This window comes from Thermobia domestica, chromosome 11 (genome assembly GCF_964235325.1).
Source record: "Thermobia domestica chromosome 11, izTheDome1.hap1.1, whole genome shotgun sequence".
In the NCBI taxonomy this organism is placed as follows: domain Eukaryota; kingdom Metazoa; phylum Arthropoda; class Insecta; order Zygentoma; family Lepismatidae; genus Thermobia; species Thermobia domestica.
Window position 1 is genome coordinate 207,888,275 of NC_137464.1, and position 24,308 is coordinate 207,912,582.

Sequence of the window (24,308 nt, forward strand, 5' to 3'; positions counted from 1 at the left end):
ACATCATTACAAGATTTGCACTCTTTTCGGTGTTGCGGATTCCATTTTAAATTGTAGGGCAACGTCTCATATAATGTTAGTGCTGAAACGGGACTATAAACTTCAATAAATGAACAAGAAATGGCTCTTATAAAATGTCTGCATTTCTTGTGCTATACATTGCTGTAATTTAACATTATTGACTTGACAGATTATTTGCCAGTATTTAGTTGTATTGTTTTACTAAAAATCTGTAAACAATAAATCCTAGCAGGAAAGTCCAAATTTTGTCTTTGTCCGTTGTGTTCCTTTCGTTTTTTACTTTTTTTTATAAAAAATGTGAGTTATTTTCGTTTCTTATTTTTTTTAAAAAAAATATGAAGACAAAGGAAAACACATCAAGTGAGATTACAGTTAAACAAACAAACTATAGTGCAGTCAGTTTTCTTTCGCAATATTTGTGAATCATTCCAAAATGAACTTAACTGTGAGAAAAGTAACTACTAGGTCTACTGCGAGCTACTCTGACTCTTTAGTTTGAGTTAATAGTTTCATTACACACACGGAGGAATTAGGGTTTCCTCCGAGACAAGAACTAACGCTATCTCATGTCCAAAACGTATCGACAAAGTGATGTCTCGTATCGGAAACTGCACGTATTTCTATAGGAAGAACACTGTTTTCTCTGTTATCCCGTTACTCATAATAAGAGATGCCAACCCCGTAGGAAAAGTTCCATTTTGTGGAATTTTTAATATTAATTTTTCGAATAGGGATAAAGAAAATTTTCTTGAAAATTGGCAGCATATATGGGATTTTTGGTATATTTATTTTATCGACGCCAACAAAATTAGCTATAAGCGTGAAGTATGCTAATGACTCTTAAATAAAGGTGAAACCAGTGCCAATTGTCAAATTTTGCTCTTGGAAAGTGCATATTAGTGTGAAAGTGATTTATGCAGGAGTTTTTGAGTCTCAAAAAAAAAAAAAAAAAGCATCAAGGAATGTAAATTATACTTTGACAAATTATAACAAAATCATGAACGAAGGAAAGTAAATTTCCAAATGACAAATAGTAAATTTCTAAAATGTTCCACCCGAAATAATTGAAGAATGAAATTTGCCAAGTTTTATTACATTTAGTAGAAGAACACTGTTTTCTCTGTTATCCCGTTACCCAGTTTATCTCTCTCGTGGGTAGTTGTGTCCATGAGACAAGATTTGGGGCTGTCACGTCTCAAAAAAAGGTGTTCTCAAAAGTGGAGTCTTGTCTCAAACAGTATATATGTTTCTATTGGAAGGAATCAGACTCGTCCTGTTTCTTGACAATGGGAATTCTGTCTCTTTCGTCTCGGAAACAACAGTACTCGTGGGCGACTTTACAAGGTGACCCATATTTATGAGTATGGTGTTTCAGACTGTGGTAAAGATATTAACAACATATCTTGAACATAAAGTTGAACATAAAAACATTACTCTCATGCTTTTCCTCACAAAGATTTTAATCTCTGTTCTCCGTGATATTGTCCACTTATGCACTATTTAAATCTATATAGCCTGAAGACGAAGAGCAACGTTGTCACAAGCAGTATGAGAGACCCGTACTAGTACCCTGTGGAACTCTTCGGTGATAGCTTTCCGTAGTTTGACTAAATTGATAGTCTGGAGGAAAAACCCTACTTTTGGACCAAACCAAAAATTTCAGTATGTCTAATGTTTTTCAGCGGTTTTTAGTTCATTTGAGGGTGCTGAAGCTGAATCTGCCGGGTGTACAAATGTACACCTTGAGCATTTTGAGTAATTCAAGATGGCGGCCAATATGGCGGCTGTAAATGTGACAGGAATATTTTTGTATATTTTATCAAGATGGGTATCAAATTATATGTTTTTTGGGTTGCAGATTCCAATAATAAAGTCAAAAATGTTATGAAATTGATACAAATCGAGATATTCAATATGGCGCCCAATATGGCGGCTGCAAAAGAAGTTTATGTTGTCATTTCTGAAACCTATTTTTGAAAAAATATTTACTGACATGAGTAATAATAAATCATAAAACCTTAATTTTGTGCTCACAGATGGCAGCATTTTCATAGAATTTAGGAAAAATATATCAGAAACAAAATAAGAGATACTTCCAAGTGAAATACTAGAACGATTTATGAAAGGCGAACATGTTCTGCGTCACAAACCAGGTATCTGAAATGCTATATGGTCAGACATGTTCATTGAGAATACATTTATGTGTTATGGCCATGGACCAGGAGGAATAATCGGACTTACACTAAATCTATCCGCAGTGAAGCGATGGGCTTTCAGCCTTCACACCTGCAGTCGTTTAGTAAATGACATTTATGTCATGAGAGATGCTGGACGAAATATGGAAATAACTAAGCATAAGGAAGGAATGCCATCTCGAGTAAAAGGAGATGCTGCAGACCGAATTAAGTTAAAGGAAAAGCTGTCTTATTGTATAGATCCTCTGAAGACCGATGATCACCCAAAAACTATTGTGAATATTGTGAGTGGGAAAATTTGTTCCCAGAAAGTGAATGTTGATAATGCTGTTGAGATAGGTGAGAAGGCGTTGTGTTCTTACGAAGAAAAACTACCAACTGGTTTTCACGATCCAATCTAAACAACGCTTCGTAATGTTTCCTGCGATGACGTCAAATGAACAGCTAGTATTGGTGTCATTGACACAGAACTCTTGTACACGCGTACAATGTGTCTCACATCTACAAGAGATATTGATGCTAAAGGAGTTATTTCATATGAGCTTGCCGCTGTCCCCACATCTTTGTTTGATGAATGTGGGACTCCCAGTTTCTGCAAAAGTAAGTCAAAACTGAAACAAATATTACAGGTAGAGAAGTCTATGAGATCGTACAAGCACGAAGATGCTATCACACTTGATGGTTGTGCTGTTTTGTGAGTGATCAACTGGCCATCTAACGGAACTTTTCTTGACTTTATAAAATTGTATCGGTCATATGTGCTTGAAAAATTGAACAAATGCAACGTGTGCCTGATATTTGACTAATATAAGGAGTATAGCACCAAAGGAGGAATACGAAGCGTCAGAACAGGATCAACATGTAGCAGGTATCATAAATAATTGTCTTTCAACACGTTCTTGCCCTCCCAACAAGTTGTGTCGAATGTTACGAAGAATAAGGTACAACTAGTACAGCTGATCTGCAAGTATCTAATGACAGAAGAGTTGCCATCATATTCCACCAAGAGCCTATTCATCACTGGACCAGAAGATGTTACAACAGAAATAACTGCTGATCAAGGAACGTCCAGATACTAAAAACACTCACGAAGAGGCTGATGTCATAATTATCACACAAGTAGTGATGGTAGCCAATCAGCTGGACAGAAATTGTACAATAAATGTAATTAGTGATAACACGGATGTACTTCTCCTCCTGATGCACCAATACCACACACAAAAACTTACTTGTAACATTTTTATGCAGGCAACTCAAAATCATATAGGAGTTATTGACATTGGATTGTCTGTGTCCAAACACTGTGATATTGTTTCAAACTTACTAGCACGTCATTCTCTTTCTGGCTGCGATACAGTTCCTACTCTTTATGGCATTGGAAAGCAGAAGGCAATGAAAGTACTACAAAGTGAGAAGGAACTTCAAAAGCTAGGTAATAAGACATCACTACTTGAAGATGTGATTCAGGACGCAACTGAGTTTATAGCTTCTTGCTATAGTAGTAGGATAACTGGTCCTACAATGTCTGATGTCAGAAGAGATGTCTGGCTGAAGAAATTGTCAAAGAAGCCTGCCTTACATATCCCGAAATTGAAGAGCTTGCCACCAACTACGGAGGCATTCTCTGAAAATGTAAAAATAACTCATTTCCAGGCTTGTATTTGGAAACAAGCAGATAAACCAGACCCGCCAGACATGGATCCGACACATTTTGGGTGGTATCGTGATGAGTTGAACAAAACATTGGAACCAGTTACTGTACCACCGGGAACTGTGATGGCACCGAAAGACATCTTGAAGATGGTGAGTTGCGGCTGTTCTTCTGAAAACATGTGTAAAGGACATTGTGGCTGTGTGGCAAATCATAATAGCTGCACTGACTTCTGCAATTGTGGAGCCTCTAAACGATGCCAGAATATCTTCACACGTCAAAATACTAGGAATCTAGAAGACGAAAACATGGATACTTCTTTTGACGAAGACTGACAAGTGACTGATCTGTGATATTTATTATTTTGTTGCGGAATAACATAGAAACATCGGCATTTTGTATTGTAAATTTACATATTTCGCATTAATGTGGCCAGCAACATAATTCTTGATTAAGAAAACTTTCAGGAAAAAATATAAGAGAATCTTCAAACCTAAGCTTGTGTTGTTTGTTTTCTTTAGCACACAGAAAGGAATGGTTTTGTAAATAAATATAGAGAAGCCCAAAATGTGGGGAAAAATGTTCTGGAGCGCCAAACAACGTGAGTTGCGGTGACGAAGAAAGCATCAACACCCAATCCAAAATTTCAGTGAATCAGATATTGTTCTAAGTATGTACCTAGCTCGATGGTCGCGAATCTGAATATTCCATATTGAATATATTGATTTCTATCAATTTCATAAGGTTTTTGAAGTAACTATTGAAATCTGCAACCCAAAAAACATATAATTCGATACCCATGTCGATACAATACTCCAAAAATATTCTTGTCAATTTTACGGCCGCCATATTGGGTGCCATATTGAATACCTCGATTTGTATCAATTTCATAACATTTTTGACATTATTATTGAAATCTGCAACCCAAAAAACATATAATTTGATGCCCATCTTGATAAAATATACAAAAATATTCCTATCAATTTTACAGCCGCCATCTTGGCCGCCATCTTGAATTACTCGAAACGCTCAAGGTGTACATTTGTACACCCGGCAGATTCAGATTCAGCACCCTCAAATTAGGTAAAAGCCACCGAGAAACATTAGACATACTGAAATTTTTAGTTTCGATAGATTTCCTCCAGACTATGAGTACATGATGTTGATAAACTATGTCCTTTAAGAGTCTTCATCCCGGCGAAATTAAAATACCGCTAATTTTACATTAATTATGTGATATCTTCAAATAGATAAAAGATAATCGAAATATGGAACAAGAGCGCCCTAGACAATATTATTTTGCGTGAGGTACCGTTATCACAAGTCATCTAGTTTCTTTATGTTTCCAGCTGTTTAGAAACGCGAAAATAAATGCCGATTTTCAAAATGGCTCGAAATCGAAAGCAGATAAGTGAGTCGTGATAACGGTTTCTCATGTAAAATGATATTGTCTAGGGCGCTCTTGTTCCATATTTCGATTATCTCTTATCTATTTGAAGATATCACATAATTAATGTAAAATTAGCGGTATTTTAATTTCGCCGGGATGAAGAGTCTCCCCATAAGAAAGAGTGTGGTGGTGACGAAATCGGGAGATCGAGCTGCCCACTCTATAGACCTACATCGACCAATCAGCGACACGCTGTTCCAGAGACAATCGTTCCATCCTTTCTGGCATACACTAATAGTTATAAGACCAGTGACCGTTATCCCCAATCTCAGACTACACAGTCTTGTCGTATCGAAACTTTTGGGTTTGAGTTTATTTTGAGTTTAACGTCCCTTTCAGCAGCGAGGCTATATGAGACGTGGACCTACTGATTAACGTGCAATCCGAACCACATGAGCTCCCACCGGGAATTGAACCCGGGTCTCCCACGCTAAAGGCGCGTATGCTAACCGCTTAGCCACGGAGGAGCTCCCGAAATCTTTTCTTCAGAATTATGTACAAAGTCAGTCAAACATCATATACGTACATAATTATGAGCTACTCCGTAGATGCCACACTATAGGGTTCATTATGAAAATAATGAGCATGATGCTACCCTGACTCAACAATCCACCGCAGCGCGCGCTGCCGGCGCGGAAAAAGTAGTGGGTGGTCTGTCCTTCCAAACGAGCCCGGAGTCAGTCTGCTGCGAGCAGTGACAGCGTGTGGATGTCGATCCGCATGAAGCACGTTTTTACAAGTTGTAACACGGCGCGATGGAGGATTCGCTCGAACAACGCTACGCCATAAAATTTTGCGTCAAGTTGGGTGAAACTTATCAGATGCTAAAAGAGGCCTACAAGCAGGAGTGTTTGTCAAGATCACAGGTCGGAAACTGGCACAAGTCGTTCAAGGAGGGTCTTTAGGAGGTCGCCGACGAGCCCCGTTCTGGACGCCCAACAACGGCCAGGACCGACGACAACGTTAACCGTGTGCGTGAAGTATTGCGCTCAGACCAGCGTGTGAGCATTCAACAAATCGCGGACACTCTAAACATGTCAACATTTGCGGTACATGGGATAGTGACCGAGGACCTGCAAATGCGAAAGGTCTGTGCGAACCTTGTGCCGAAGGTGTTGACGAACGAACAAAAAAAAACTTCGAGTTTTGCGCTGCAAGGAGTTGTTTGCATTGTGTGAAAGTGATCCGGACTTTTTAAATTCGGTCGTAAACTGAGACGAATCCTGGACGTTCGAATACGATCCAGAATCCAAAAGGCAGAGTGCGGAGTGTGACATCTCGTCCTCCATTAGCCCCAAAAAGGCGCGCATGAGCAAATCCCGAATCAAAACCATGCTCATTGTCTTCTTCGACGTTCGAGGAATCATCCATTTCGAGTATGTGCCACCAGGACAATCTGTCAACGCAGGAATTTATCTAGAAGTGCTCAAGAGACTGAAACGGATGAAACGGAAACGGATGTTCCCGTTCGAAGTGACATCAAAGTCTCAATAAAACTCTACCACGACAATGCACCAAGTCACACCGCCTTCACCGTCGTCGACTTCCTGGCCCTGAGCAGAACCCCAGTGGTTCCCCATCCCCCTATAGTCCTGACCTGGCTCCTAGTGACTTTTTTTGTTTCCCCGTTTGAAGAGACACCTCAAAGGAAAACATTGGGACTCCGTGCAGAACATTCAAGCCCATGTTACAAGGTTTTTAAAAGCCATTCCAGCCGAGGACTTTAAAGATGCTTTCCAGGCGTGGAAAACACGTCTCCAGAAGTGTATCAATGCGGAAGGAGCGTATTTTGAGGAATTTTAAAGATTTGTAACAATCGGAACAATAAAACAGTTTTTCTAAAGCAATGCTAATTACTTTCATAATGAACCCTGTATTAAAATGTAAGCCGAATGAGAATGTAAATTATTCAATGTACTTCCACTACGTTTTGGAAATGAAAAGAAATGGATGCATGTCATGAAGCAAATGAATTTCCGTAATGAGAAAAACGCTGCAGATTTAAATTTAAAGTACATATCGTGTTTTCCGGTGTACAAGTCGCATTTCTGTCTAAACTATAAACAGTATATAATGCAGCTAATGCTCGCAAATCATCAGAATTAGTGTTGACTAAGGCTCGTCTCGTCTCGAAATACTTTTTTTTTTTTTTTGGTCGAGCTTTTGTCTCTTAGTGTTTCTCGAAGAATTCTTTCTCGTTCTCATATCGATTTTCGGAAAGTTTTTCTCGTCTGGTCTCGTATTTTTATCGTCTCGTCTTGTAAATTTATGTACAGTCTCCAGCAAAAAAACCTGAGCATGTAAGTTTATTATGAAACTACGCCTAACAGCGCAGAGAATCAACATAACGTTTAAGTGGTACGAATAACACCAGAAGAAACTTCAACGTTCTCCACTGCACACTTATTTTGGAGCAAAAGACTTCGTCGTTTCACAGCAGGCACGTAGCCAAGGGGTGGGTCCGGGGGGTCCGGACCCCCCCCCCCCCTTCAAGACCAGAAATTAAACAAATTAATGAAGGATGAAACAAAAAGAAACGAGAAATAGGAAGAATGTGTTAAAAATCAAAAACGAAAAATAAAAATAATTTTTCCTCATCGCTTCTTTGTAGATCAAACATGTTATTCCAGAAACGGTTTTATTCAGAAACATGTAACGGTTTCAGAAACATGTTATTTCAGAAAATAACTGTTCCTTTAACTTGTCATTTGGAACAGACAGTAGTTGACGGAATAATAGAAACAAAAAGTTATGTGGAAAGCAAGTTCTGTTAACATTTGATTCAACAGAGAAAGGAACGCAGATATTGTAAAATATTTTACATTATTGGATACGTACTTTTTTTTAATAGTTGAGGTCATAATGAAAGGAAAATTGTTATATTTCGATGAACAAAAGAAGGAACATAGATATTGTAAAATCTTTTAAAATGTTTTTAATATTCTTTTATTCGAGATTTCCTCGTAGCTTGCTACTAAAATACTTACTAAAATGTGCTCATTTTCTTGTCCTAACAAACCAATATTTGTTGCTAGTAAAATAGTAAACTGGTTGATTGATCAAGCCCCTGGTGTGATAACCACAATATTTCATGTCACGCTGCCCCCCTCTCCCATTACGAAATCCAGACTAAACAAACCAATGTATGTTACCAATAAAAGAGTTTAGAATAATCGAACTCTGGTGAGACAACCATAGTATTTCATGTCTCGGATCCCCCCCCCCCTATTACGAAATCCTGGTTACGTGCCTGTTCACAATAAACTTATATACTCATGTTGCAGGGTTTTTTGTAGCGGACTGTACAAAATATATGCCCTCGTTTCTTCTTAATTTCAACTAAAAGTTATCAAAGTCGTTCCGTATCACGAGAGGTCCACGAGGGTTATGATATAATAACATTCAAATCATATTTGTTATTGATGTATATTGTGTAAATGACTTGAGTGTTTTGAAAGATTAACAAATATTCTTCATTGTGTTCATACGTACTAAAATCGCTTCAAAAATTTGTATTTTTACTAGTGTTAAGTCTTATATTATGTAGTAATATTGTTTTAAGAGCTGGAAACACTGTTTTTACGAAATTTAGATTTCATTTGTTATTCAAGATGGAAAGTGTTGAAGAGAGATGGTGCATAAGGCACGAAGCACGAACATTTCTTCCATAATTTTAAAGTTAAGTTTGTTATTTAAGTGCAATGAACACAGTGCAGTTATTATATGTACTTTGTGGTTTATTTGAAGTGTTAGTTAAAAACCAGCGATTAGTAAGGTACAATAAAAACTAAAAACAAGTATTGAAAGTTTCCATTGTTAGAAGACAGTCCATTACAAGTTAAGTAAATCGCGAACATTTAAGAACATAAGCATAAACAGTTTTTTTGGTCCTCCAGTGCCGAATGGAGGAAGTGTTATGCCAAGAAAAAGAATAAGTGAATCATTCAAACATTCATATTGACTATGTGTGTGTAAAGACAGTGAGTGTTACGAATCAGAAGCAAAATTGACCTAGTGGACTTATCACGTAAGCACCTACGCATTCAGCTGTGCATTGCAATCTGAAGAAAAACAAAGGCGCAATATAGCAGTCACGTAGCTAAGTATATTTTTTTTGTTTCTTTCTACTTGTGTAAAGGTCTGTATAAGGACTTCAGGTAGAAATATCACACGCAATGGATTCAAATACAAATTCTCTTATAAAGGCAAGAGGCCTAGCTAAAGCTTCCCTTTACAAGAATGAAAACATTTGTTGAACAATTTGGAGCAGACGGTGATGTAATGCAAATTAAAGTTAGGTGTGCACGTTTACCCAATATATTCAAAGAATATGATGAAGTGCAAAAACAGCTTGAATTAAAGGACGAAAACAATGAATACACACAGGATAGAGAGTTGTTTGAAGCTACTTACTACGATACTCTTGCAAAAATGACGTCAATTGTTGAAACAGCTGAGAAGGCTAGTAGTAGCAATAGAAGTTCGTCAGGTGATTCAGCCGCGAATACAGGGTGTCCAAAATTACCAGTCATAAAGCTACCAACATTTAAAGGTCAAGTTATAGATTTCAGACATTTTCATAGAGATGCAAGGGCTCGGAAAAAAACCGGCTTTTTTGGAAAAAAACTCGGTTTTTTCTGCTTCGCTTTTTTGCTTGGGAAATTTTGGGCTTTTTTGAAAATTCTGCTTTAAATTGATAAACCAAATTTTGTTTCGCTTCTCTACAACACAAAAAGTCATTTAATTAGTGGTTGATGCCGATAATAATATAAAACCTCGAAGATAAACCACGAATTTCGAAAAGATATTTCAAACAGTTTTACTTCTCAACATATTTACATTATGAATTCCAAAGGATTAACCAATGTATATAATAAGATTTTTTTTAACCTCCTACATACAAAAGTAAGCAGGGTTGGCAAGAGCCATGTTTTTTTTAAAAATGCCAAAAACCCGTTTTTTGGGGGGAGTTTAAACTAGGCTTTTTTTGGTTTAAACCAGGTTTTTTTGGGTTTAGATATTTTGCTTTTATGTATTTATATTACATATTGACAGAAATAAGTTTGTTTCGCATTGGTGTTATTATGCAACAACGGGGTTATGCTGGAAGAGGTCACATAAGCTTAAAGAAGTCCGGTCAGTAAATTTCTTAAATTGAGAAACTCCCGCCCTAGCCATCGGGAAAATCCCGTCATTATTCTAAATGTAAAACAATAACGGAAAAAATCCTGTTATTGCTTTGCATGTAAAATTTAAAGGTCAACGTATCATAATCAGTACGCTAAAACTGAGGTATTAAATTACAAATTTAGTATGTAGATATCATTGAAAGTCCAATCCAAGCTAATGTTGGAAGCTACGTAGGCCATCGATAAATTTTGCCAATTTCTATCAATATATTTAAGCAACCTTGGCTTCTTTATAAAACAACAGGCATTCAGGCATGCAGAAATATACAATTTAGTTTCGTTTCGTATGTTCAGGCTTAACATCCTTACGTAATACCGAGGTTATCAAGGAGAAGACTTTCGCTTAAAGTGACATCCGAACCGCTACTTTGTTTACGCATGAAAGAAGGGTTGTGGTTCGACCGAGAATTGAACATGGGACACGATTAAAAGGTGAAAAGGAAATAAAACTAATGCAGATGGTTTGATGTATGGAAACGTCACCATGAAGTTCACACGATTCGCATTTTTCGTACCTTTTATATTTTTTTTCGGTTTAAACCAGTTGTTTATTTTAAAAAAAAGAAGAAAAACAGCTGGTGTAAACCAGCCAACCCTAAAAGTAAATACTTCTTTTAAAAAAATACTCAAATAAGTAGCAAAATTCTATGTAGTATTTTTACTTCAAAATATTCCATACCCTGTTTTTGGAACAAAATAAAATTAAAATAAAACATAAGAAAAATACTTAGATTTATATGATACACTTAAAGGCTGCACACCTAGAGCTTTTGGTTTTGTATATTCTTGAAATTCTACAGTTTTATATAAGCACCATCACGGTTTATTCAGTCCTCAAGTTTTCTGTATTTTTAACAAGAGGGATTGAACATGAAGGGTGTGAGATAAGAACATGGTAACCCATAATTTTACTATTTTAAGAAATTAGAAATTTTCTGCTGCACAATCCATTTTGAAAGTCGGAAAGCTGATTTTTTCACATAAGTCTATACATGAGGGATTAAACGAAGCGGTATGCGTTGCTGCCTATCTGATGCTGCGTAACTCAGCAATTGAAAATTTGTTAGTTACCATGTTCTTGGCTCACACCCTTCATATCATTATGGAACCCTCCCCACCCCACCAACACACACACAAAAAAAGGACTACGGAATATATTTAAGTTAAGATAAATACAACTGCACAACAAACATGATTGACTGGAGCTTTTGCGCTTCTATCGAGAAGTCCGGAATTCAACCCAGCATTCGACCATTCTGACAAAGTATTTTTTCATTCCATTTGTGAATGTAGAAATAGTGGGTGTAGTGTGAGTTGGCTGACTTCATTTCTTATTGTTTTTAAATCGTTATTATTACTAATTATCAGCAGTGACGGTTTTGCGAGGGTTAGGGGGGGCGGTCTTTCGGACTGAAGCCTGTTCCCCAAAATTACGGAATGTATAAAACAAACGAAATATGTATTAGTTATGCCTTTACTCATAAACTTTAAGCTGCCGTCAAATAAAAATTACGAATGTTTAGAAAAACTAAACATTAGTAAGAAAAAAACCCTCCCAAAATACTTTTCTAAATCCGCCACTGATTCTCAGTATAAAATGATCTTCAAGGTTGTATCCGGAAGATTATCGCTAAATATATAAACGAAACGAAATACAGTATTAGTTATGCCTGTACTCATAAACTTCAAGCTCCTCCCAAATAAAATTAGGAGATTTTAGAAAATGAAACAATCAGAGAAACCCGTCCCAAAGTACGTTTCTAAATCCGCTACTGATTATTTGTATAAATTAGTATTCAAGGTTGTATCCGGAAAATTATTGCTAAATCGTTGCACAGCTACAGTATAACAGAAATGTGGAGTACGGTTAGACGGATATATTGAAAAACGTACGCTTTGACGGATATATAGAAAAACGCAAGTTTAACTTCTGCGTTAGAAGCTAGAGTACTAAGCTCTTAGAAATGAAACAGACGACAAACTGAAATGATATCGAGAAGAAAAAATATCGATAACTCAAAAGTTAAAATAAAGTTAAATAGCCTCTAAAATTGCCCTCAAATACTACATTCTTCATGTTAGCTTTAATTCGTAAAACATGTGCTCCATCCATCTTGATGGTGAATTTTAGAGCGAAATATGGCATTTAGGTGATGGAATTCTTATCTAAGTATAGAATATACGATAAGAAAACTATTTAGATAGAAAAATCATGAAAATGAAAAAAGCCAAAATTTCCAAAATTCTCGTTTTTTTCCCAAAAAAGCCGGCTTTTTATGTGAAAAAAACCATCGATTGAAAAAAGCCGGCTTTTTTGCATCTATACATTTTCATGATACTTTCAGTAGTTTGGTTTAAACAAAGTTTAGATGATATTCAAAGATTTCATTGTTTGTTGTCCTCATTATCAGGTGAAGCAAGCAAATTAGTTGAGAATATACCAGTGACAGGTGAAAATTTCAAACTTGCTTGGGAAATGATATGCAAAAGGTATAATAATCCAAAGCTAATAGCAACTGCTTATGTAAAGGCATTGTTTCCATTACCAACTGTCAGTAAAGATTCAGTGGCGGACTTAAGGACATTATTAAATCAAACTATAAGTAACGTAAATGCACTTAAGGCGTTACAGTTAGATACTCCTCTGGAGGATATATTGTTATCGCACCTAGTTTTGGAAAAGCTAGATGAACAAACACGTAAAGACTTTGAAAATCAAACAAATAGGGAACAGTTTGCTAGTTTAGAAGAACTTCATGTCTTTTTAGAAAATAAATGCCAGGCCTTAGAATTGGTAAAGTCTACACAATCAAAGTCGCATGTCAGTAAATCTAATGTTGTTAAGGAAGTAAAAAATGTTAGACAATCTTATGTGAGTACTAATGTTTTGTGTTCGTTTTGTCAACAAAGTCATGCGTTACACAAGTGTAATGAGTTTCAGAAATTAAGTGTATCCAAAAGATTAAGTTTTGCGAAACAAAACAAACTTTGCTTTAATTGTTTGAAAGTTGTCAACAATGTAGCGAAAGATTGTTCGCTAAGTGCATGCAAAATATGTAATCTCAAGCATCACACGTTATTGCATAGTGATTTTAAGGAATCACAGCCTAATCATGCTGCCAGTGTTTAAAATGATTCTGTTATGGAACCTGTAGGGGAAAAGTCAATGTCTCAAGGGCAGGGAGTTGTTAATACTAGTGCTTATTGCTCTGTGAAGCCTAAGAGTAATGTGCGTGTTTTACTTTCAACTGCAGTTGTTCAAGTTAAAGATTGCAATGGTAAATTACATATGGTTAAGGCTTTGCTTGATAGTTGTTCCCAATCTTATTTTGCAACAGAATCTCTCATTCAAAGGTTAAAATTAAAGAAATGTCCTATCAATGTTCCTGTACAAGGTATTAATAATGTAAGTTGCAACGTTAAATACGGAAGTAAGTTACAAGTATTCTCTGCTGTAAGTGATTTTAGTGTAGATGTTGAGTGTTTTGTATTGCCCAAAATAACGGGAAATTTACCTGATGCTGATATTGACATTAAAGAATGGAACTTTCCACCGAATTTACAGTTAGCGGATCCTAATTTCAACAAGTCTGGTAAGATTGATTTGTTGTTAGGTGCTGGAATTTTCTTTAGTCTACGATGATTTAAGCCATCAGCTGCAGAAGTTTTGGAAAATAGAAGATATTCAAGAAACTCCTCTATCCAAAGAAGAAAGGGAGTGCGAAGAACATTTTATCGCAAGCACTAGAAGACATTCAACAGGACGCTTTATAGTGAGACTGCCATTCAAACAAGAAGTGATCCAGTTAGGTGATTCTTATAAGACAGCTGTTCAGCGTTTACAACAACTAGAAAAAAGGTTAAATAGATGTCCCAAGTTACGCACAGATTATGTGGCATTCCTTGAAGAGTATGAAGCTTTGGAACATATGAAGGAAGTGGAAGGCAGCTCTAATATTACTCAAGGATATTACTTGCCTCATCATCCAGTTATTAAGGAAGCTAGTACTACTACGAAGACTAGAGTAGTATTTGATGCATCCGCATGCTCAACTAGTGGCATTTCACTAAACGATGTTCTCAAAGTTGGTCCAACTGTGCAAGACGATTTGCAGTCAATTATATTAAGATTTCGCACCTACCCTATAGCTTTTACTGCAGATATAGAGAAGATGTATCGACAGATTTTGATTGATGAGCGTGACTGTAAATTCCAGAAGATCTTGTGGAGAAGATCAGAAGAAGAACCCATTAAGGTATATGAATTAAAGACTGTCACATACGGAACAGCCTCAGCGCCTTTTCTTGCTACTCGCTGTCTCCAGCAATTAAGTTCAGAAGAAGCTTGTGAATATCCGAAGGCAGCACAAATTCTCAAGAATGACTTCTATATTGACGATTGTATTTCAGGGGTTGAAAGTTTGGAGGAAGCTTTAAAGATAAAGGACGAATTAATACAAATGCTACAAAAGGGTGGTTTTTTGCTAAGAAAGTGGTGTTCCAACAGTACTGAGTTATTGGAATCCATCTCTGAAGAATTGAGAGAAACAACTTCCATTACGCTTAGACGATAAGGGTCAAGTAAAAACATTAGGATTACTTTGGCATCCAGCAACTGATCAACTTCAAGTGATGAATGGATTCACTCTAAATCAAAGGTCGAATAATAATTTAACAAAACGCAAGATGTTGGGTATTATTGCTTCAATCTTTGATCCGTTGGGAATTGTTAGTCCAATAACAATCGTATGTAAGATAATTCTTCAAGATCTGTGGCAAGCAGGATTGGAGTGGGATAAAACACTTCCTAAAGAACTACAGCAAAGATGCAAGACAGTACTTGAATTCATTCCTTCATTATCAGATATCAGTGTAGACAGAATGGTTCTTCAGTCAGGTACCTTGATAGACATTCAAGTTCACGCTTTCTCAGACGCTTCAGAAAAGGCTTATGGGACATGTGTATATTTAAGATCCGTCAACAAGGATGGTCAAGTTACTTCGAAGATATTATGTGCTAAGACCAAAGTGGCGCCCATAAAGAAGATTTCCCTGCCTCGCTTAGAGTTATGTGCAGCAGTGTTGTCATCAAAACTTGTCAAGAAGGTAACTAAGGCATTAAAACAACGAATATCCCAGGTATATATGTGGACAGATTCTATGGTGGTCTTAGCATGGTTAAGGGCAAGTCCAAATAGATGGAAAACATTTGTTGGCAATCGAGTTGCTGAGGTACAAGAAGTGGGAGGAGAATGGAGACACATCGCTTCAAGTGACAATCCTGCGGATATTATATCAAGAGGAACAAGTCCTGACAAGTTAATACATAATATTTTTTGGTGGAACGGTCCCCAATGGTTACAGTGTTCTTCACTTAATTGGCCTAAGACGGAACCTGCCCCACTCAGAGAGATTCCTGAACAGAAGAAATTAAAATCAAGTTACTTAGTGACAACTCAAGATAATAGTGTAATCGAAAGATTCTCTACTTTGAACAAACTTCAGAGAGTCTTGGCTTATTGCATGCGGTTTTCCAAGAATGCTAAAGTAGAAGCATCAAGAAGAAATGTAGACGCTCTTACTTTGGAAGAAATTGAAGAAGTTTTAATCAGACTAATACGAGAAGTTCAAAATTCAGTTTATGCTAAGGAAATGGCTGATCTTAAAGAAAGTGGAAGAGTTAGCAATAAGAGCAAACTCTTGTCTCTCAATCCTTTCATATGTGATCAACAATTACTAAGAGTTGGTGGAAGATTAAAGATGTCTGAACTTGAATTTGATGCTAAACATCAAATTATTCTACCACCAGATCACCACCTAACAAGACTAATTATAGAACATGAACACAGGCGATTGCTACATTCTAGATGTCAGTTAATGCTAGCGTCACTAAGGCAAAGGTATTGGATACCTAATGGTAAAAATGCCATCAAGAAGGTTATTAGAAGGTGTATTACATGTCAAAGATTAAAGACGTCTGGACCAGAACAATTAATGGGACAGCTACCAAAACATAGAATAGAACTAACAAGACCTTTCACAAATTCTGGAATTGACTTTGCCGGTCCTATTTACATCAAAACTGGTACCAGAAAGTCAAAAACAAAGGTGAAGTGCTACATTGCAGTGTTTGTGTGTTTAGCAACAAAGGTTATCCATCTCGAAGTTGTGAGTGATCTTACTAGTCAGGCATTTTTAGCTGCTTTGAGAAGATTCATATCTCGTCGAGGTAAATGCAAGCATATCTATAGCGACAATGGAACTACGTTCATTGGTGCCAACAAGGAACTTCAAGAAGTCGCAAAGTTGTTGCATACAGCTGACCATCAAGAAAGGATTAAGAATTTTGCAACTATGAAGGAATCCAATGGCATTTTATTCCACCATATTCGCCCAACTTCGGTGGTCTTTGGGAGGCTGCAGTTAAGTCCTTTAAATACCACTTAAGAAGAGTCATGGGAATGTCATATCTCACGTTTGAAGAATTAACAACATTAACCACACAATTAGAAGCTTGCTTAAATTCGAGACCTCTTGTAGCATTATCCAATGATCCTAATGATCCAGTAGCATTAACTCCTGGTCATTTTCTTATTGGTGAACCATTGACAGCATTACCAGAACATGACTTACATCAGGAGAAGATTAGTTCAATTCAAAGATGGCAAAGGATCCAACAACAATTTCAACAGTTTTGGAGAAGATGGTATATGGAATATTTGTCACAACTACAAGGAAGAAATAAGTGGAAGAGAAGCTGTGCCAACATACAGCCAGGTCAATTGGTGGTTCTCAAAGAAGATAAGCTACCTCCTCTATCGTGGAAATTGGGAGTCATCACTGAAGTGCATTCTGGAACTGACGGTTTGGTTCGAGTGGCTACTGTTAAAACTTCCAATGGTTTATATAAACGCTCAATTAGAGGACTTTGTGTTTTACCAAATAATGATGAATCGTAATGTCATTCATGTTAAAGTATATTTATTTCCTGTTTTAGTCTATTTTATTTGTTGTTATGTAAAGTTTGTTTTCTTTTCTTTGTTTTTTTAAAAAAAGGTCACTAGCCCTTTTTTGGCGGGCGGCATGTTAAGTCTTATATTATGTAGTAATATTGTTTTAAGAGCTGGAAACACTGTTTTTACGAAATTTAGATTTCATTTGTTATTCAAGATGGAAAGTGTTGAAGAGAGACGGTGCATAAGGCACGAGGCACGAACATTTCTTCCATAATTTTAAAGTTAAGTTTGTTATTTAAGTGCAATGAACACAGTGCAGTTATTATATGTACTTTTTGGTTTATTTGAAGTGTTAGTTAAAAACCAGCGATTAGTAAGGTACAATAAAAACTAAAAACAAGTATTGAAAGTTTCCATTGTTAGAAGACAGTCAAATTACCAGTTAAGTAAATCGCGAACATTTAAGAACATAAGCATAAACAACTAGGAATCGAATAACACTGAAACAGAGCTTCAGATCTAAGACTTGAATGAACTAGTGTTGCCTACGCGACTAGAGAAATTTCTCGCCTCATCTCGAGTTTTCCAGACGAGAATCGAGACAAGATAGATTCTCGTTTTTCGTTGCAACAGTAGTAAGAAATATATAGATCCAGCAAGGCAGCAGCACTTACTTGATACATATGTAAGTGCGGAACAAAAATAAACGAGCCAAAAAAATTCCATTAAAACTAATGACGATTTTAGGCGTTTATTTTTGTCTCGTGCTCGACTTGATGGGTTAACGCTCTGAAGCATTGAATTAACTGGGAGGCGCTCTCTTTTAATAGAAGATGAACAGTGAGAGAACTAAACCGCAAATTACATGAATGGTTGATGAAAATGACAACAAAGTTGCGGTTTATACATACGAATGTTTTTTATTTTAATAGTTCACATAATTATTCATATAAATGGCTAATATACGCGCAAGACTTATACGTGGAACAATGTTGTTTTGTGATCAAATTACACAGAGAAAAGTAAGCGGCGTACATAAAAACGTAGGTTACATGCGTAAATCCTGTAGTTTTTGGACTCAACGTACGACTATATATAATATCTGCAGCATATAACTGAAAAAGCATTGTTTTATGATACTGTCCGTATAAGTGTTCCGTATGACATATTATAATACTTTCCGTATGATTATATATAAAGGCAGTAAGGCTCTTATATACAGATGAACGTAAACTGAGAAAAAATGTAGGTGGCGTACTTAAAAAGATAGGTTACATGCGTAATGCCTGTAGTTTTGGGACTTAACGTACAGCAGACGTATAACTGAAAACGCATGTTTTATAATATTTTCTGTATAAGTGTTCCATCTATACGTACTTTCTGTATGAAACAATGTAGGCGGTCAGGATCTCACATACAAATGGACGTATATAACATATAGCTGACGAAGGTAACATAAGTATATGCATGTGATATAAGGACAACTGTTAGATGTCAGACATTCTGCAAAGGCATGATGTAACATCTAAGAGCAGTGCCTATGTAGCATACGGATAACGTATGCTCTGTACTGATTTCTATAGTAAGCAAAAGGATACCGTCTATTTGTACAATATACCGCTGTCCGGAGATCGGATTTTTCTCAGTGTATATAACATATTGCTGACATATGCAACATATGTATACGTATGTCATATACGGAAGACTGTTAAATATCAGACATCCTGCAGTGCCATGATGTAACAATTTAAGCGGGGAAGAAGGCAATACTTATGTAACATAAGAATAATGTATGCCCTGTACACATTTAGGTAGTAAACATATGGGTTCCGTATATTTATGCAATAAACTGCTGCCCGGATGACGGATTTTTCTCACTGTAGTTAACAGTAAGAATGCATATTGTTAAATATTGAATGATTTAGAGTACTGGTTTCCAACCTGGAGAGCGCAAACTACTGATAGAAATAAACTACATTCGTACTTACGATTAAATGTATTTGCTTTTTAAAGGGTGTTTAGTCCAGGTGCTTGGTAAAGGGTGTTTGGCTTTCAGGGTTTAGCGAACAGTGTAGGGCGCTTAAAGAACTTTTTTTTAAAGGAAAATCAGCCTTTGCAAAAGCCAAAATTTTTAAATCTCATTTTTTCCAAAGATTATGATTAAGATTTTTGAACTTAATACTTTTTACGCAGTAGACACAAATGTTATGAGTATTGTAACAAAAATACTTTAAATACTGTACAAACACCCATAATTTAAGTACGGAGTGATGTGGTTTCATTCAGAAGAAAGCTGGTAAACAATAATATTGCGCTAGAAGGTATGAACAAGTTTCGCTGTAAATAAACTATTGAAAGTAATAATAATAATAATAATAATAATAATAATAATAATAATAATAATAATAATAATTATTATTATTATTATTATTATTATTATTATTATTATTATTATTATTATTACCAAAGATTTGAGAATTCAGTACAGAATCTGATACCACAAAAGGGATCAGATCAAGGAGGGATAAGGAGCAGACCAGTAGCCAGACCAAAACTGTAGGGGGGGCCGGCTGAAGTTAGGGGAAGCACGATCCAACCATTTGATAGTTCATCACCGTATTATAGTTCATTTGCAAGCCTACCGTGAAAATTTTAGAGGGCAGCAAAAATTTAAGGAGGGGCCGGTCTCCCTAGACTCCCCTAGATACGGGCCTGGAAAGGAGGGAACGTGAAGTGCATGATTCCCGAAGGGAATACCAGATAAACAAGTTGGGAACCATTCACTTAGAGATTATGGTAATTACGGCATGTTTACTTGCATTTATGTATCGTAATAATTAAACAAGAAAATGGTATGCACACTTATGTATTAATATAGTTGTTTGTTTGAAATCAATTTGAATGAAATCTTTACACAATAGTTTTCTTGGTATCTCAGAATAATTTTAGCTTGCTACGTCACACTTACATTGTGCGGAATTGGCAAATAGGGTGAAAGGTAGAGCGAGATGTATTAAAAACGTCCTTTTTTAAAAAAAAATCATTTAATTATTTTTCCTAACGATTTCTATTAAGTTGTCGTTTTGAGAATTGAAAAACCGATATGATTCGGTTTTGACTTTAAATAACAGTAGTTTAGTGACATCTGTAGAAAAAAAAATCAGCTCTGGATTTTGTACAAAGGTTTGTCCATGAAGTGGGGTGAATGAGGATTAATTTGGAACACAAGAATACAGTTAAATTACTACTCGATTTCGGAAAATTTATATAAGATCGTTTTCAGGAAAGCTGTGGACAGGGCCAAACATTATGACTGAAAATAAGATAAATTTTTGAGGGAAATCTAACTTGATTGCTTATCTTTTGAACACATGTTTCGCTAAACAAATGCTTAAAAGTGTTAGAGTGGGTCAATTAGTCGTAGGAAGCGCTGAACTTTCCCTGGCTACACCCAAGCTACGAGCCAGGCTAAAGGTAAAGTCCTGAACCCTATGAATTCGAAACCTTTTCAAGTAAGTTTCTGAGTTCAAAGCTAAATTTATTACTAGGTTGGTTCATTTGGGGGTTGAATTCTCTTTAGAACCGAGACTCTATGAGATATGGACCTACAGTTTATTGTTGAATTCGCACTACATGAAATATGACCCAGAATCGAATTCGGGTATCGCCCACGAAGATCATTTCAATTCTATATACTATCAATAGAGCAACACCCACTTTAAGTTCTCTTTTCTTCCACAAAAGTTCGTCCAGAAGGGAGAAATTAAAGTGTAAGAGGGCTTCACTGGAACACTATTTTGATATTTTGAACAGTTTAATTTTCCTTAGATCTACGGGGACAGTTAACCAACTCTGGGGCCATAACTGGTAGAAAAACATTGACTTCAACTAGACCCCTATCATCTAACGAATACAGGAAAATGAAATAAAATGGAAGCAACTATAGCCTTCATACAAACAAAACCAACATTGTTTTCTGAACGTCAGGACCAATAACAGTGACATTGTTCAAAAGAAGAACAGGTTAAACTTCAGTAGCTAACTCTTTGTAACAAAGAAATTAAATGGAATTCTCAAGTTTAGCGTCTGTGATTATGCCCCGTGGGTTAAAGAAGACGGATGTTAATGGTTATGAAAGTGAATCATGTGATAAGAATATGGGAGGAAACGGGAGAGGTCCAAGAAAATTCACGGTCACGATGTTGTCCATCACAAGATCACATGGTCTGGGACCGAGCGCTCTACCACTGAACCATCGTGCTCCCTTTTTTGCTCAGACACATACTAACGATTATTATTACAATTTCCAGGCTTATTTAGGAATTTAGAAGTTAGATTTCTGAGCTTTCATCATATATGGCTACGTTAGCCCGGCACGTTTGAGGGATGGCATCCCTCGGCAAGGACACTATCCAGGGAAAGGGAAGGAAGGAAACAGCCTGGGACATATATGTTAGGTACCACCCCGATATTTGCCCGGTGTGAATGAGGAAAACCCACGAAAAACCTCACTCTGATGGCCTGGCTGGCCGGAAAAAGCATTTTACACTTTTTCAACCGAGTGCCCCCACCGGAATCGAACCCGGGACCGCTCGCACTGAAAGCTGCTTAATATGCAGTTTCTAAACTACACTTATTGTTGGATTAGTCTTATAAAGATCAATGCAACAGTCAAGCACAGTTTATCGAGCCTACAGTTTAACGTGGAATCCAAATTAAATAGTGTCAACCGGGAATCGAACTGGGGTCTTCTTCACCGAAAACACTTTCGATTGTCTCTTATCTGTTGGGAAATAAGACCTTTATTTATTAGTTAACAAATGTAGAAACAACAGAACAAGTATCTTTTGTTTCTTCCTGTCTGCTTGAGGTGAAAGATACGTATTTTTCTTCTTTACACAAAACACAGCACACCTCTTGTCGTGTGACCAAATTAATTACATAACAAGGGACACAATATTCCATATATATTTCAAACACATTTAATTGTTTTCGGGAATTTGGTTGCCCATTTAATTAGTACGTTACCTCTGCACTCCTTCCGCGTGGCGCCTCCCGAAGCTTAAAAGAAGAGCGGGAAAACTTTCCCAGAGACAAGACGCGAAACGAACTCTCCAGCTACTATCTCTGTTACACACACACCCGACGTCAACGAGAGAAGAGCTGCACACCCGACCACACACACTTGCAAACTAGTAGATTTTCCCGCTCGCACAGCTAGCTCGAGCGGTGCGGGTGAAGCTTTTACTGGGGGGGTAAATCGATCGTCAATTTTAAGCTCAGGGCCTGCCACCTACTAGCGCTACGGAAAAACTAACAAATGAAAACAAAAACTTCGGAAAATACACATTCACAATTCACATACACCTCCCTCCACCCCGAAAAAAAAGGACATCATGGTGTCCATTTTATCATTCTCTCGTGTTGTTTTCGATTCATTAGAAAAACGAAAAGGAGTCAAAACAAAAATTATGTGGCGAGAAAAAAAAGGGTCTGCTGGTGGGATTGTGGTCTGTGTTTTTCAGTTTTGTTTTACACATTCATATCTTTTTTAAACAGTATCAGAAATTAATAGAAAGAACCATTTTTCAAACAGTTTCAGAAATTAATAGAAAGGACCCCTTTTTCTTGTATGGTTGCTATTAATTCCCATTAGATTCGTTACTTTTTTGAAAAGTTATTTTCAGTTAGTTAAGATATATGTTATTATGACAGATTAATTAAGAAACTTCTACAATACTATTAATGTTTGCTGGAAGAAGGAGGAATGTTGAAGGATAACGTTTACATAAGGCTCTCAGACGTCCTAGTTTACCCAAGATTTACATTAAGTGTTCCACCTAAAATCGTTCAAAACTCCAAATGTTAACGTATCGCTCCAAAACATCTTAAGCTGATATGACACTAATAAAAAAAACGGTCTTATTAGTCATTGATACTCAACTAATAAGAATAATCTGACGCTTTCATTAGTTATTGGTACTCTACTAATCTAAAAGCGTAATCTAACGCTTTTATTAGTCATTGATACTCAACTAATAAGAATATAATCTAACGCTTTTATTAGTTCTTCGTACTCTACTAATAAGAATAATTTGACGCTTTTATTAGTCATTGATTCTCAATTAATAAAAATAACCTGATGCTTTTATTAGTCATTGATACTCAACTAATAAGAATAATCTAACGCTTTTATTAGTTCTTCGTACTCTACTATTAAGAATAATCTAACGCTTTTATTCGTCATTGACACTCAACTGATAAGAATAATCTGACACTTTTATTAGTCATTGATACTCAATTAATAAGAATAATTGCTGTCACATTCTTTTGGCGAGTGCTGTCCTATTATTTAGTTAATTTTGATATTTCAGCAAGAAGAGGTGCATACCTATGACTATACTGTATATTTTCATAGGTTGTTCCGGTTTGTTTTTAGCATGAGAACCTGGGGGACCTTAGACATACACCAGTGGATACGTCTCATCAGTTAGGTATAAATTCTGAAGCGTAATTTTCGACAAAGTCGAAAAAAAAAAACATTTTGTGAATCTCAAAATTGATGCTGTTCGATAATCACGCTACCTATTAAATTGAAATTGACACTTCATCTACCTTGTCCTTATTTCATTCGCGAGACAACAGCACACACCAGTAGCGTACCCGCGAGAGGTCCACCGGGTCCAGATCCCCCCCAAAAAGCTTTTTCACCGTAGCAGGCACGTAACTATGAATTGGTGAGAAAGACTGAGTCTCATTACTGCGACCATCTTCAGCCTCGTGAAGCTTTAAGTTATTTTAATGAATGTAGCCCCTACGCATGAAGGGTGAATTCAAATAAACCTT

The 24,308-nt window shown here is 36.5% G+C and overlaps 3 protein-coding genes across 3 annotated transcripts in view; 2 read left to right on the plus strand and 1 right to left on the minus strand.

Moving 5' to 3' along the window:
* The window catches only part of LOC145663733 (uncharacterized), an 896,365-nt gene extending 873,697 nt beyond the window's left edge, over positions 1-22,668 (minus strand). The window contains exon 1 of the mRNA XM_081729811.1: positions 22,491-22,668. The gene's annotated coding sequence lies outside the window, so the exon portion shown is untranslated. The remainder of the gene's footprint in view (positions 1-22,490) is intronic.
* On the plus strand, positions 15,193-16,953 carry LOC145665438 (uncharacterized). The gene has a single exon (XM_081732746.1). The coding sequence runs from the start codon at positions 15,193-15,195 to the stop codon at positions 16,951-16,953; it is 1,761 nt and encodes a 586-aa protein (XP_081588872.1).
* On the plus strand, positions 16,962-17,465 carry LOC145665440 (uncharacterized). Its single transcript, XM_081732747.1, has one exon. The coding sequence runs from the start codon at positions 16,962-16,964 to the stop codon at positions 17,463-17,465; it is 504 nt and encodes a 167-aa protein (XP_081588873.1).
* Positions 22,669-24,308: the final 1,640 nt, after the last annotated feature.

Excerpts from the sequence above, each read along its gene's own strand:
- LOC145665438 (XM_081732746.1), top strand. The coding sequence starts at position 15,193 with ATGTTGGGTATTATTGCTTCAATCTTTGATCCGTTGGGAATTGTTAGT.
- LOC145665440 (XM_081732747.1), top strand. The coding sequence starts at position 16,962 with ATGGGAATGTCATATCTCACGTTTGAAGAATTAACAACATTAACCACA.